The following is a 16174-nucleotide window of genomic DNA, read 5'->3' as shown; positions in this document are numbered from 1 at the left end:
GATTCAACCGTTTGGCAGACTCAAGATAAGTCAAATTCTTGTGATCTGTCAAGACCACCACGCGATGCTTGGCTCCTTCAAGCCAATGACGCCACTCCTCGAATGCCCACTTCATGGCCAACAACTCTCGATTACCAACATCATAATTACGCTCAGCAGGCGAAAACTTTCTAGAAAAGAAAGCACATGGCTTCATCACCGAGCCATCAGAACTTTTTTGCGACAAAACAGCCCCTGCTCCAATCTCAGAAGCATCAACCTCAACCTGAAACGGGAGCGAAACATCTGGCTGGCACAACACAGGGGCAGAAGAAAAACGACGCTTCAACTCCTGAAAAGCCTCTACAGCTTCAGAAGACCAATTGACCACATCAGCACCCTTCTTGGTCAAATCAGTCAACGGTTTAGCAACACTAGAAAAATTAGCGATGAAGCGCCGATAAAAATTAGCAAAGCCCAGGAACTTTTGCAGGCTCTTCACAGATGTCGGCTGAGTCCAATCGTAAATGGCCTGGACTTTAACAGGGTCCATCTCGATGGTAGAAGGGGAAAAAATGAACCCCAAAAATGAAACCTTCTGAACTCCAAAGAGACACTTTGACCCCTTCACAAACAAGGAATTCGCACGAAGGACCTGGAACACCATTCTGACCTGCTTCACATGAGACTCCCAATCATCCGAAAAGACCAAAATATCATCCAAATACACAATCAGGAATTTATCCAGGTACTCTCGGAAGATGTCATGCATAAAGGACTGAAATACTGATGGAGCATTGGAAAGCCCGAATGGCATTATCAGGTACTCAAAATGGCCCTCGGGCGTATTAAATGCTGTTTTCCATTCATCGCCTTGTTTAATACGCACAAGATTATACGCCCCTCGAAGATCTATCTTGGTGAACCAACTAGCCCCTTTAATAAGAGCAAACAAATCCGAAAGCAACGGCAAAGGATACTGAAATTTGACTGTAATTTTATTAAGAAGGCGGTAATCAATACAAGGTCTCAAAGAACCATCCTTCTTGGCCACAAAAAAGAACCCTGCTCCTAACGGTGATGACGACGGGCGAATATGGCCTTTCTCCAAGGATTCCTTTATATAACTCCGCATAGCGGCGTGTTCTGGCACAGATAAATTGAACAATCGGCCCTTAGGAAACTTACTACCAGGAATCAAATTAATTGCACAATCGCAATCCCTATGAGGAGGTAGGGCACTGGCTTTGGGCTCATCAAATACATCCCGATAATCCGACAAAAACTCTGGAACTTCAGAAGGAGTGGAAGACGAAATAGACAAAAATGGAACTTCACCATGTACCCCCTGGCAACCCCAGCTGGACACAGACATAAATTTCCAGTCCAATACTGGATTATGAACCTGTAGCCATGGCAACCCCAAAACGACGACATCATGCAGATTATGCAACACCAGAAAGCGGATATCCTCCTGATGTGCAGGAGCCATGCACATGGTCAATTGGGTCCAGTACTGAGGCTTATTCTTGGCCAAAGGCGTAGCATCAATTCCTCTCAATGGAATAGGATACTGCAAGGGCTCCAAGAAAAAAACACAGCGCCTAGCATACTCCAAGTCCATCAAATTCAGGGCAGCGCCTGAATCCACAAATGCCATAACAGAATAGGACAACAAAGAGCAAATCAGAGTAATGGACAATAGAAATTTAGACTGTACCGTACCAATGGTGGCAGACCTAGCGAACCGCCTAGTACGCTTAGGACAATCGGAGATAGCATGAGTGGAATCACCACAGTAAAAACATAGCCCAATCCGACGTCTGTGTTCTTGCCGTTCAGCTCTGGTCAAAGTCCTATCACATTGCATAGGCTCAGGCCCATGCTCAGATAGTACCGCCAAATGGTGCACAGCTTTACGCTCACGCAAGCGTCGATCGATCTGAATGGCCAAAGACATAGACTCATTCAGACCAGCAGGCATGGGAAATCCCACCATGACATCCTTAAGGGCTTCAGAGAGACCCTTTCTGAAGATTGCTGCCAGGGCACATTCATTCCACTGAGTGAGCACAGACCACTTTCTAAACTTCTGACAATATATCTCCGCTTCATCCTGACCCTGACACAGAGCCAGAGCCAGCAAGATTTTCTCTGCCTGATCCACTGAATTAGGTTCGTCATAAAGCAATCCAAGCGCCAGGAAAAACGCATCAACATCACGCAATGCCGGATCTCCTGGCGCAAGGGAAAATGCCCAGTCTTGAGGGTCACCATGTAACAAAGAAATCATGATCTTTACTTGTTGAACAGGGTCACCTGAGGAGCGAGGTTTCAAGGCAAGAAACAATTTACAATTATTTTTGAAATTCAAGAACTTAGATCTATCACCAAAAAACAAATCAGGAATTGGAATCCTAGGCTCTGACATCGGATTCTGAACCACAAAATCTTGAATGTTTTGTACCCTTGTAGTGAGATTATCCATCCAAGAGGACAGACCTTGACTGTCCATGTTTACACCTGTGTCCTGAACCACCCAGAGGTAAAGGGGAAAAGAGAGACAAAACACACTGCAAAGAAAAAAAAATGGTCTCAGAACTTCTCTTATCCCTCTATTGAGATGCATTAGTACTTTGGGCCACCTGTACTGTTATGACCTAGTGGTCAGGACAATAATGGACCTGGTCGTTAAGAGCACACGGAATGATCTGATAGTCACTGATAATAAAGGACGAGCTCTGGGACGTGGGAACTCTGCTGACCGCAATCCCTAATCCTATCACCCACACTAGAAATAGCCGTGGATTGCTCCTAACGCTCCCTATGCAACTCGGCACAGCCTAAGGAACTAGCTAGCCCTGAAGATAGAAAAATAAAGCCTACCTTGCCTCAGAGAAATTCCCCAAAGGAAAAGGCAGCCCCCCACATATAATGACTGTGAGTAAAGATGAAAATACAAACACAGAGATGAAATAGATTTAGCAAAGCGAGGCCCGACTTACTGAACAGACTGAGGATAGGAAAGGTTGCTTTGCGGTCAGCACAAAAACCTACAAAAAGACCACGCAGAGGGCGCATAAAGACCCTCCGCACCGACTCACGGTGCGGAGGCGCTCCCTCTGCATCCCAGAGCTTCCAGCAAGCAAGACAACAATAAAAATAGCAAGCTGGACAGAAAAATAGCAAACCAAAGAAAAACAAGCAGGAAACTTAGCTTCTGCTGGGAAGACAGGTCACAAGAACGATCCAGGAGTGAACTAGACCAATACTGGAACATTGACAGGTGGCATGAAGCAAAGATCCCAGTGGAGTTAAATAGAGCAGCCAGCTAACGAATTAACCTCGTCACCTGTGGAAGGAAACTCAGAAACACCCACCAGAGGAAGTCCATGGACAGAACCAGCCGAAGTACCATTCATGACCACAGGAGGGAGCCCGACCACAGAATTCACAACAGTCCTCATCTCACTGAACTCAGCAATTTTACCAGCATGTAATCACTAAAGTCAGTGGTCAAATTAATTATAGACAGCATGTGAGAGCTGAGAATGCGGAGGGACACTAATATAGCAGCACTATTATAGCAGGGGTTTTAGAAGGTGAGTAAAGGTTGTTTTTTTTACTAACTAAACTTTTCCATTTTTGAAATTTTGTGAAAAGTTATGAAACTTTGCAAATTACTTTATTAGAGGATTTGTCTTCGTAGCAGCCCTCAGATGCATCAGTAAAGGAGCATCTATTAGATGTGCCGATTCTAGCACTTTGTCCTGCTCTTCCTACTTGCCCTGGGGCGGTAGTAAATGGGGTGATAGATTCACATCTCTTTGGAGTTCCATGTTTTCCTGACCAGTCTGCAAAGCTAAGTTTTTGCTTGCTCTTTTCTGTTCACAGTTTGTGGACTTATCCGTTCTGTGCTTCTATGTTTGTCCAGCGTTATCAGTATGAATTAATTCTGTCTTGCTGGAAGCTCTGGGAAGCAGATTTACCCTCCACACCTTTAGTCAGGTGTGGAGATTTTTAGTAAACTCTGTGTGGATTTTTGTAGTGTTTTATACTGACCGCACAGTATTCCATCCTGTCCTATCTATCAAGCTAGACTGGCCTCCTGTGCTCATCCTGGTTTCATTCTGTGTATGTCTTTTCCCTCTCCACTCACAGTCATTATTTGTGGGGGGCTAATCTATCCTTTGGGGATTTTCTCTGAGGCAAGATAACTTTCCTGCTTCTATCTTTAGGGGTAGTTAGCTCTTAGGCTGTGACGAGATGCCTAGGTAGAGTTAGGAGCATTCCACGGCTACTTCTAGTGTTGTGTTGAGATTAGGGACTGCAGTCAGTACAGTTACCACTTCCTTCAGAGCTCGTTCCATGTTGCTCCTAAACCACCGTATCATAACAGGCAGCTGTTTCATTGAAGCCCAGGGGTTAGTAATGGAGAGGCATCTATAAGACACTGGCTGACTTCTGGCTGTTTTGCCCCTTACAATCTAACTATGGGGTTAGTAACCGGGGGTGGCTTATAGAAGCCCCTCCATTACTACCCCCTGAGCTTGATGTCAGCGGCCATAAAACAGCTCACTTCAATCCCAAGCCTATTACCCCATTTGCCACCGCCACAGGGCAAAGCACCAGAATTGGCGCATCTAATAGATGTGCCTTTTCTGGGGCAGCTGCGGGCTGCTACTTTTAGGCTGGGGAAGGCCAATATTCACAGCCCCTTCCCAGTCTGAGAAAACCAACCCTCAGCTGTCTGCTTTAGCTTGGCTGGTTGTCAAAAATGGGGGGACCCCACACCATTTTTTTAATTATTTATTTAAGCAATTAGAAAAAAACTGTGTAGGACACTTCTATTCTTGAAAACTAGTCATGATAAAACTGACAGCCGGGTTTTTTTTAAATGATGGGCCAAACCAGCCAGACCAGAACATCCATGGGTTTGCCCATCGCTAATCAAGTTTTACAAAAGGGGTGAGGGCTGTGTCCTAAGTTGTTTTCACCATCGTCAGCATTTCAGAATGCCTCATACTGATGCTACCTTGTCCATGGTGATGGTATAGGCTTTGTTGGCTAATGTCATGAAATAATCTTTGATAATCCTCACTTATCACTGAAGCTATTTTTCACTTTAATGATAGGCAGCAGTTTGTTTGACTCTCCTCAGTGTGTGGTGCTTGAGCTCTTGTTTGTGTCTTCCTATCCCTACAGTGACACATTAGCTGTGCAATTAGACTGTCTGTCACCCTGTAAAGACTCATGTATTCTGCAGGAAATGTGCAGGCAAACCTGTAATCAGACACAGCACTTAGATATATTTTATTCGCGATGTTGGCAAAACTCTTTTTTTTGTTTGCAAATCAGAATTATTATTACATATTGGAGCAAAATCACCTCTTTATTAATTTAATCAGTGGTTGAAAGAATGTCCGGATTCTATCATTACATAAAATTTAGCTTCATACCAAAATTACAGAGTTTTAAAGGAACACTGAGCCTATAGAAGTGATTAATTTAAAAAAAGCCTGGATATAGAGTTTTTCATATTATATTTCACAGGATTTGCTATATGATCCTGATAAGACTGTTGATACAAATATTTAGCAAATATCCCCAAACCCTTAGCTTCTATTTTATGGCTTAACCCCTTACCGGCATCGGACGTACTATACCGTCCAATGCCGACTCCCCTGCTTTGATGCAGGGCTCCGCGGTGAGCCCGCATCAAAGCCGGGACATGTCAGCTGTTTTGAACAGCTGACATGTGCCCGCAATAGGTGCGGGCAGAATCGCGATCTGCCCGCACCTATTAACTAGTTAAATGCCGCTGTCAAACGCAGACAGCGGCATTTAACTACCGCTTCCGGCCGGGCGGCCGGAAATGACGTCATCGCCGACCCCCGTCACATGATCGGGGGTCGGCGATGCTTGTATATTGTAGCCATAGAGGTCCCAGAGACCTCTATGGTTACTGATGAGCGGTGGCTGTGAGCGCCACCCTGTGGTCGGCGCTCACAGCACACCTCCATTTCTGCTACATAGCAGCGATCAGCAGATCGCTGCTATGTAGCAGAGCCGATCGTGCTGTGCCAGCTTCTAGCCTCCCATGGAGGCTATTGAAGCATGGCAAAAGTTAAGAAAAAAAGTTTAAAAAAATGTGAAAAAAATAAAAAAAACATAAAAGTTTAAATCACCCCCCTTTCGCCCCAATCAAAATAAATCAATAAAAAAAATATCAAATCTACGCATATTTGGTATCGCCGCGCTCAGAATCGCCCGATCTATCAATTAAAAAAAGTATTAACCTGATCGCTAAACAGCGTAGCGGGAAAAAAATTCGAAACGCCAGAATTACGTTTTTTTGGTCGCCGCGACATTGCATTAAAATGCAATAACGGGCGATCAAAAGAACGTATCTGCACCAAAATGCTATCATTAAAAACGTCATCTCGGCACGCAAAAAATAAGCCCTCAACCGCCCCCAGATCATGAAAAACGGAGACGCTACGAGTATCGGAAAATGGCAAAAATTTTTTTTTTTTTTTTAGCAAAGTTTGGAATTTTTTTTCACCACTTAGATAAAAAATAACCTAGTCATGTTAGGTGTCTGTGAACTCGTACTGACCTGGAGAATCATAATAGCAGGTCATTTTTAGCATTTAGTGAACCTAGCAAAAAAGCCAAACAAAAAACCAATGTGGGATTGCACTTTTTTTGCAATTTCACCGCACTTGGAATTTTTTTCCCGTTTTCTAGTACACGACATGCTAAAACCAATGATGTCGTTCAAAAGTACAACTCGTCCCGCAAAAAATAAGCCCTCACATGGCCAAATTGACGGAAAAATAAAAAAGTTATGGCTCTGGGAGGGAGGGGAGCGAAAAACGAACACGGAAAAACGAAAAATCCCCCGGTCATGAAGGGGTTAAAGTCAACTGACCAGTTGGGTTTAGCAAAAAGGCAGGGCATAAAATGATTTGCCATCTATAACAGACAGCAAGTAGGGAGAGGCTCCTGCTGCAATTATTTGTCTTACAAGCAGACAGCATTGTAAGAAAATGGGGAAATTAGTCATTTTCTGGATCACCTGTAAAATAAGGTTTTATCTATTTTTCATTTATAATTCTTTTACATAAAGGATTTTACCCTGAAATGTATTTGACACTAGGTTAAGTAGAATATCTTACAATAATGTGAGTTGCAATAAGGATTATACAGTGACATGTAAACGTTTGGGCACCCTCGGTCAAAATTACTGTTATTATGAACTAAATCCTACAAAACATAAGGAAGCATATGCCAAGTAAAATAAATATATTTTTTATTGAATAAAAAAAGGGATAAAAAGCCTTGCATAAAATCACTTTTTAAAGGAGATACAGATGCAAGAATAAACTGACTACACAGATAACATACGAACGCCTAGGGGCTCAGCACTGTACTACCAGGTAACGTGCCTCATTCAGCCTAATATGCACTATAGACACTTTGCTTAGTTGCTGCTATATCTTGTTACCAATATACTGGACTTATCTGTTGCACTTTAGAGGAGTCTGCTTTATCTGACAGCTTTATGATGCATATCCACTGTGCATGAATACAGGTCCTTCTCAAAAAATTAGCATATAGTGTTAAATTTCATTATTTACCATAATGTAATGATTACAATTAAACTTTCATATATTATAGATTCATTATCCACCAACTGAAATTTGTCAGGTCTTTTATTGTTTTAATACTGATGATTTTGGCATACAACTCCTGATAACCCAAAAAACCTGTCTCAATAAATTAGCATATTTCACCCATCCAATCAAATAAAAGTGTTTTTTAATAACAAACAAAAAAACCAACAAATAATAATGTTCAGTTATGCACTCAATACTTGGTCGGGAATCCTTTGGCAGAAATGACTGCTTCAATGCGGCGTGGCATGGAGGCAATCAGCCTGTGACACTGCTGAGATGTTATGGAGGCCCAGGATGCTTCAATAGCGGCCTTAAGCTCATCCAGAGTGTTGGGTCTTGCGTCTCTCAACTTTCTCTTCACAATATCCCACAGATTCTCTATGGGGTTCAGGTCAGGAGAGTTGGCAGGCCAATTGAGCACAGTAATACCATGGTCAGTAAACCATTTACCAGTGGTTTTGGCACTGTGAGCAGGTGCCAGGTCGTGCTGAAAAATGAAATCTTCATCTCCATAAAGCATTTCAGCTGATGGAAGCATGAAGTGCTCCAAAATCTCCTGATAGCTAGCTGCATTGACCCTGCCCTTGATGAAACACAGTGGACCAACACCAGCAGCTGACATGGCACCCCACACCATCACTGACTGTGGGTACTTGACACTGGACTTCAGGCATTTTGGCATTTCCTTCTCCCCAGTCTTCCTCCAGACTCTGGCACCTTGATTTCCGAATGACATGCAAAATTTGCTTTCATCAGAAAAAAGTACTTGGGACCACTTAGCAACAGTCCAGTGCTGCTTCTCTGTAGCTCAAAAGTGGCTTTACCTGGGGAATGCGGCACCTGTAGCCCATTTCCTGCACACGCCTGTGCACGGTGGCTCTGGATGTTTCCACACCAGACTCAGTCCACTGCTTCCTCAGGTTCCCCAAGGTCTGGAATCGGTCCTTCTCCACAATTTTCCTCAGGGTCCGGTCTCCTCTTCTCGTTGTACAGCGTTTTCTGCCACATTGTTTCCTTCCAACAGACTTACCATTGAGGTGCCTTGATACAGCACTCTGGGAACAGCCTATTTGTTGAGAAATTTCTTTCTGGGTCTTACCCTCTTGCTTGAGGGTGTCAATGATGGCCTTCTTGACATCTGTCAGGTCGCTAGTCTTACCCATGATGGGGGTTTTGAGTAATGAACCAGGCAGGGAGTTTATAAAAGCCTCAGGTATCTTTTGCATGTGTTTAGAGTTAATTAGTTGATTCAGAAGATTAGGGTAATAGGTCGTTTAGAGAACCTTTTCTTGATATGCTAATTTATTGAGACAGGTTTTTTGGGTTATCAGGAGTTGTATGCCAAAATCATCAGTATTAAAACAATAAAAGACCTGACAAATTTCAGTTGGTGGATAATGAATCTATAATATATGAAAGTTTAATTGTAATCATTACATTATGGTAAATAATGAAATTTAACACTATATGCTAATTTTTTGAGAAGGACCTGTACTGTCTGGTGTTTTTTCTGGACATTATTCTAGTCTACAACTATTTGATCATGCTTTTTGAATATAGTATAATTATTATTTATTATTGTAGCGACATTTATTCCATGGCGTTTTACATGTGAGAAGGGGTATACTTAATAAAAACAAGTACAATAATCTTAACCCCTTTCTGACCTCGGACGGGATAGTACGTCCGAGGTCAGAACCCCGGCTTTGATGCGGGCTCCGGCGGTGAGCCCGCATCAAAGCCAGGAACATGTGCCCGCAATAGCGATGGGTGGAATTGCGATCCACCCGCCGCTATTAACTAGTTAAATTCTGCTGTCAAACGCTGACAGCTGCATTTAACCGGCGCTTCCGGCCATCGGGCCGGAAATGAGCGCATAGCCGACCCCGTCAGCGACTCGTCAGGACAGTAACTATAGAGGTCCTTGAGACCTCTATGGTTACTGATGTCGGCCTGCTGTGAGCGCCCCCCTGTGGTCTGCGCTCATAGCAAGCCTGCAATTCAGCTACATAGCAGCGATCTAATGATCGCTGCTATGTAGCTGAGCTGATCGAGTTGTGCCAGCCTCTAGCCTCCCATGGAGGCTATTGAAGCATGGCAAAAGTGAAAAAAAAGTTTAAAAAATGTGAAAAAAATAAAAAATATATAAAAGTTTAAATAACCCCCCTTTCGCCCCATTCAAAATAAAACAAAAAAAAAATCAAACCTACACATAGTTGGTATCGCCGCGTTCAGAATCGCCCAATCTAGCAATAAAGAAAAAGGATTAACCTGATCGCTGAATGGTGTAGCGAGAAAAAAATTTGAAACGCCAGAAATACGTTTTTTTGGTCACCGCAACATTGCATTAAAATGTAATAACGGGCGATCAAAAGCACATATCTGCTCAAAAGTGGTATGATTAAAAATATCAGCTCAGCACGCAAAAAATAATCCCTCACCCAACCCCAGATCACGAAAAATAGAGACGCTACAGGTATCGGAAAATGGCGCAATTTATTATTTCTTTTTTAGCAAAGTTTGGAATTTTTTTTCACCACTTAGATAAAAAAGAACCAAGACATGTTTGGTGTCTATGAACTCGTAATGACCTGGAGAATCATAATGGCAGGTCAGTTTTAGCATTTAGTGAACCTAGCAAAAAAGCCAAACAAAAAACAAGTGTGGCATTGCACTTTTTTTGCAATTTCACCGCACTTGGAATTTTTTTCCCATTTTCCAGTACATGTCGTTCAAAAGTAAAACTCGTCCCGCAAAAAATAAGCCCTCACATGGCCATATTGACGGATAAATAAAAAAGTTATGGCTTTGGGAAGGAGGGGAGCAATAAAAAAAAAACACGGAAAAACGGAAAATCCGAAGGTCATGAAGGGGTTAAACAATGCAAGTCACATTTGGTACAGGAGGAGAGAGGACCCTGCCCGCGAGGGCTTGCAATCTACAAGGGATGGATGAGGATACAGTAGGTGAGGGTAGAGCTGGTCGTGCTGCGGTTTGGTCGATCGGTGGTTACTGCAGGTTGTAGGCTTGTCGGAAGAGGTGGGTCTTCAGGTTCTTTTTGAAGATTTCAATGGTAGGCGAGAGTCTGATGTGTTGGGGTAGAGAGTTCCAGAGTAGGGGTGATGCGCAAGAGAAATCTTGTATGCGATTGTGGGAAGAGGAGATAAGAGGGGAATAGAGAAGGAGATCTTGTGAGGATCGGAGGTTGCGTGCAGGAAAGTACCGGGAGACGAGGTCACAGATGTATGGAGGAGACAGGTTGTGGATGGCTTTGTATGTCATAATTAGGGTTTTGTACTGGAGTCTCTGGGCAATGGGGAGCCAGTGAAGGGATTGACAGAGGGGAGAGGCCGGGGAATAGCGGGGGGACAGGTGGATTAGTCGGAGAGCAGAGTTTAGAATAGATTGGAGGGGTGCAAGAGTGTTCGAGGGGAGGCCACAGAGTAGGAGGTTGCAGTAGTCGAGGCAGGAGATGATGAGAGCATGGACTAGGGTTTTTGCAGATTCTTGGTTTAGGATTGTACGGATCCGTGAAATATTTTTGAGTTGAAGACGGCAGGAAGTGGAAAGGGCTTGGATATGTGGTTTGAAGGAGAGATCAGTGTCAATGATTACCCCAAGGCAGCGAGCTTGTGGGACTGGGGAGAGTGGGCAGCCATTTACTGTAATGGATAGGTTCGTTGGAGGGGTCGCTCGAGATGGGGGAAAGATGATGAATTATGTTTTGTCCATGTTAAGTTTTAGAAATCTAGCAGAGAAGAAGGATGAAATAGCGGACAGACATTGAGGGATTCTGGTTAGAAGGCTAGTGATATCTGGTCCAGAGATGTAGATTTGCAATACCTCTTCAATGGTTGGTGAGATGTTCTTTTCCTGAAATTCTGTGTCCTTTTTTCTCCACACAATAACTGATCATTGTGGCCAAGCAGTTCTATATTAACCTCATCTGTCTACAGGACTTGTTTCCAAAATTCATCTGGCTTGTTTAGATGTTCGTTTGCATACTTCTGCTGAATTTTATGGTGAGGACACAGGAGAGGTTTTCTTCTTATGACTCTTCCATGACAGCCATATTTGTGTAGGTGTCTCTGAACAGTAGAACAATGTACCAAAACTCCAGATTCTGCTAAATCTTTCTGAAGGTCTTTTGCAGTCAGTCAGTGCAGTTTTAATTTGTCTCTTGAGTAATCCTATGGGCAGCTCTAACTGAAATTTTGCTTGGTCTTCCAGCCCTTATCTTGACCTCCAGTGTTCCTGTTAATTGCCATTTCCTAATTAAATTTTAAACTGAGGAAAGGGAAACTTGAAAATGCCTTGCTATTTCATAGCCTTCTTATGTGTTGTGGGGTGAGCCTCTACCATTAACATTTTCAGCGTGACAGACAGCTGCTTAGAAGAACCCAGTGCTGCTGTTTTTTGGCACAAGATGATAGTGAACAAGCTATAACTCTGACAGGCTAATTAAGGTCTGAAACCTTGGTCAAACTTATCTGAGCACACAATTTCCAAGGGTGTCCATTTTTTTGTAAGTTTTAAAATTTAAAAGATTTAATATATATATATATATATATATATATATATATATATATATATATATATATATATATATATATATTAAAATACAAAGGACATGAGTCTTCTTTAAATTTAGGCCTTTTAGATTTCATCTTCAACTTGCTTACCTGTTCACAATAATAGTAATTTTGACCAGGGATGTCCAAACTTTTACACGACACTGTATAAAGTGTTTTGGTTATTTGTTTAATAGGATTCAAGGGTGACCGACTATACAGGAATTAGACCAGTGCCCAAGGACCAATGGCAAGAATATTATGTATTTTTTTCATAGCATGGACTATGAAAAAGTAAATGGAAAACCAAGAGTAATGACCACTGGGGTCCCAGTAACTAACTTCCTAATTGGAGGTCAAACTTTTTAAGAGTTACTTGACTTGTTTTTCAGAATTTATCAATGCTATATATCTCAAATGTTTTTAGTTATGTCTTTTAAGTGTTTTCGTGACTTTTTTCTTTTTACTTTTTTTAGATTTATTTTACAGTTGTGCTATTATTGCCACTTTAGAGTCCTATATAGGACAATGTGGAAAAATATAAGACCTAGGGCATACTTAATTTGAAAAAAAAATCTATATGCCAAAAATAGCTTAAAAAACAAGCAAACTGATGGACAAATATGTGCAATATTTTAATATACAATTTAAAATAATATCTGGTTGAACCATTTAAAAAAAACGAACAAGTAACCTGACAGTGATTGATGGTGTTGCATAGATGACAAATAATTAAATATTTAATCTTCCTTTTGTATACAAATTTATTTCACTAAACTATCTTCAGAAATAAGCACAATTCTGATAGTCAAAGAAAAATGTTGCAACCTTATCATATTTTATACATGGGAACTGGTACTTGAGAGCTGTCTCTCATTGACACTCTTTGAGCTCCAAAATCTCTCTGGCCCTGCTAAGAGATATGATATCACTAGAACTTGTCGTCAACACATCTGACTCTCTAAGATAAGAAAAAACATAAAGCAAAAACATATTCAAGATTTTCTGCATACTCCAGGAAAAAAGCAGTCCTGTAGAACAAGCAGAGAAATCAGCTAACACATTTCCTCTTATCCATTGCTTTCCAATGTAGACCAGCCGAGAAATGGAATTTAATAAATGGGTATGTCTTGACTTCCCTTCTTGCCTTATGGCATGGAAAGAATCGAAAAGGTTTCTGCCTACAGGAATTACCATTTTTTTGTGCCCCATATTTTTAACACTTTTCTATTTCAGCCTACACAACATAAAATCCAAAATCTTGGTACATTTCTGCTTTATTTGGTGTGCAGTAATTTGTTTTATTCTATATTCAGACACAGAACATCTACTTGAAAATTCAGTATAACATAAAAGATATTGTTCTCTGTAAAAGAGATAAAATGAATACCTCCATAGACACAAATAGGGGATGCAATCTAATTATCTAACCTTTAATACTTTAATATCATATCTAAAATATATGATACAAAACCTTTAAAATGACCACCTTAAAAAGGACCATTCACTAAATTTGTCATGTTCAACTGGACACTCATATATGTTATAGTGGCTGCAGAGGGGAATAAAACATTTTGGTGTTTTTTGTTTTTGTTTTTACATCTTCCCGCTCCATTGTGGGAATCTTAGCAATGCAAAGTATTTGGCACTTAATGAGTTAACTTTTGTTTATCTGTCCAAATGGTTGTTATCAGAGTTTTCACTGGGGACACCTACTTCATCCACCTTTATGAGCGGCCAATCATAAGCAGGCAGCTATATAGTGGAAAAAGGACACACCCCCACCATAGCTTAGAGCAGGTTTCTCAGTGTGTGAGATGTAATGATACAGGTCTGATCTCCTGGTCTAACCTTGTACATGATTGCAAAGTGCAGGGAGATTAGAGCACAGATGACTAACACCGTTCAGTTAATATCAATGGAAGGATGGGAAGTGCAGTTGAGTTTAGCTGTGTCACATTACAAACCCTTGTATAAGCCCTACTCTCATAGCACTGTCAGCTCTGCTGTAGTGCCTATTGCCCCACACTGCTTGTCTGGAAATGTCACACTTATGTCTTTTGTGCTAAGGGCAACTCAGCAGTGAGTGCACAACAAGTTACTCATGTGTGAGATGTAATGACACCAAGCTTTGCTCTTAAGGCCCCTTCACATTAAGCGATGCTGCAGCGATACCGACAACAATCCGGATCGCTGCAGTGTCGCTGTTTGGTCGCTGGAGAGCTGTCACACAGACAGCTCTCCAGCGACCAACGATGCCGGTAACCAGGGTAAACATCGGGTTACTAAGCGCAGGGCCGCGCTTAGTAACCCGATGTTTACCCTGGTTACCATCCTAAAAGTAAAAAAACCAAACACTACATACTTACCTACCGCTGTCTGTCCCCGGCGCTCTGCTTCTCTGCACTCCTCCTGTACTGGCTGTGAGCGTCGGTCAGCCGGAAAGCAGAGCGGTGATGTCACTGCTCTGCTTTCCGGCCGCTATGCTCACAGCCAGTGCAGGAGGAGTGCAGAGAAGCAGAGCGCCGGGGACAGACAGCGGTAGGTAAGTATGTAGTGTTTTTTTTTTTTTTACTTTTACGCTGGTAACCAGGGTAAACATCGGGTTACTAAGCGCGGCCCTGCGGCTATTTCAGTTAGAATTCTCTGGAAAAAATATCCCATATGATAATCGATACTGAAGACATTTTTTTAAAACTTTATTGCAAAGAAAAAATCACATGCACAGTGCCTTTTAAAAAAAAATATATGTAAATAAAACCCACAATAATACATATCTCTTGGATATAGCCAAAGCTTTGGTATGAAATGTTATCAATTCAGGATGCAGTCTCACTTGTTGATGACTTTATTTACATCTCTGAGCATGTGCAAGTGCATTTTTTCTCATATGGAGGCAATAATGACCATTGACGTGTACACTTCCAAATATACAATAGAATGAGATGAGAAGCTTAGATATAAGGTAATGCCAGCAATGTAAGCGAGTGCATTATGCAGTTAATCTCATTGAACGACATCCTGCAAAGATGGAGACATGTTACCTCTCTATGTTTGATTGCTTTTAAGATCTAACACATTTAGATCCCAGCTAAAATTAAAAAAAAAAAAATTGGAGGCAGTTTTAATAATTTTTTTCTCAATTGTTTTTAAAATTGTTTTTTTTTTGCATTTTTTTTACATTGCATTTAACGTTACCTCTCTCTGATTGCTCTTTAATATCTAACACATTTAGATCTCAGCTGAAATAAAAAATTTCATTTAATTTTTTTCCATTTTTTTTTTAAGAGTGATGAGCGAACGTGCTCGGATAAGGTATATGTGACTTTGGCGTGCTCGAAAAATATGTCCGAGTCCCCGTGCCTGCATATCTCACAGCTGTTCGACAGCCACACCAAATGCAAGAATTGCCTGGCAAACAGTCAATCTCTGCTGCTGTCAAACATCCGCGAGACACGCATCCACGGGGTCTCGAACATATTATTCGAGCAAGCCAAAGTCACTCGGTTAGCACCCGAGCATGCTCGAATAACATCTTACGCTCATCACTAATTTTTAACTTTTTGCTCTAAAGACCCATCATTTGTAGAGCAGTTGGTAATCCTTTCCTTTCTGTTTAATGGGCTTGTATTGAGTAAGTTCTAATTTTTTTTTATATTTTTCTGAAAGTTTTGTTCTATATTTAAGGATCTTTTTGATTTTTAGTATTGAATAAAGTGACATGTCCATTTTCTTGGCAGGGTAGCTTCAATGGTCAGTACCACTCACCATTGTGGTTTCTGCTATTGAACCAAAGCTGTTGATAAATATGTTGCAGGTAACATTTACAGGGGGACCTGTAAGTTAAAACAATAAAATAGAAGAAAAAAAAAATGACAGTTTTTGCTCATGAAGTACATTCATTGTCATCTGGCCTTCGGCCAGCGCAGTCGACACTTACCA

General features: G+C 41.5%; 1 protein-coding gene across 2 annotated transcripts in view; it reads right to left on the bottom strand.

The window, feature by feature from the left end:
• GLRA2 (glycine receptor alpha 2) overlaps positions 1–16174 on the bottom strand; it is a 277822-nt gene that overhangs the window by 168945 nt on the left and 92703 nt on the right. For both annotated transcript variants that reach the window (XM_069761037.1, XM_069761038.1), the window contains exon 3: positions 16001–16068. In XM_069761037.1, the coding sequence (XP_069617138.1) occupies positions 16001–16068 (68 nt within the window). The remainder of the gene's footprint in view (positions 1–16000; positions 16069–16174) is intronic.

This window comes from Ranitomeya imitator, chromosome 3 (assembly GCF_032444005.1).
Source record: "Ranitomeya imitator isolate aRanImi1 chromosome 3, aRanImi1.pri, whole genome shotgun sequence".
Taxonomy (NCBI): Eukaryota; Metazoa; Chordata; class Amphibia; order Anura; family Dendrobatidae; genus Ranitomeya; species Ranitomeya imitator.
The sequence above is the reverse complement of the archived record's forward strand: the minus strand, read 5'-3'. Positions and strand labels throughout refer to the sequence as shown.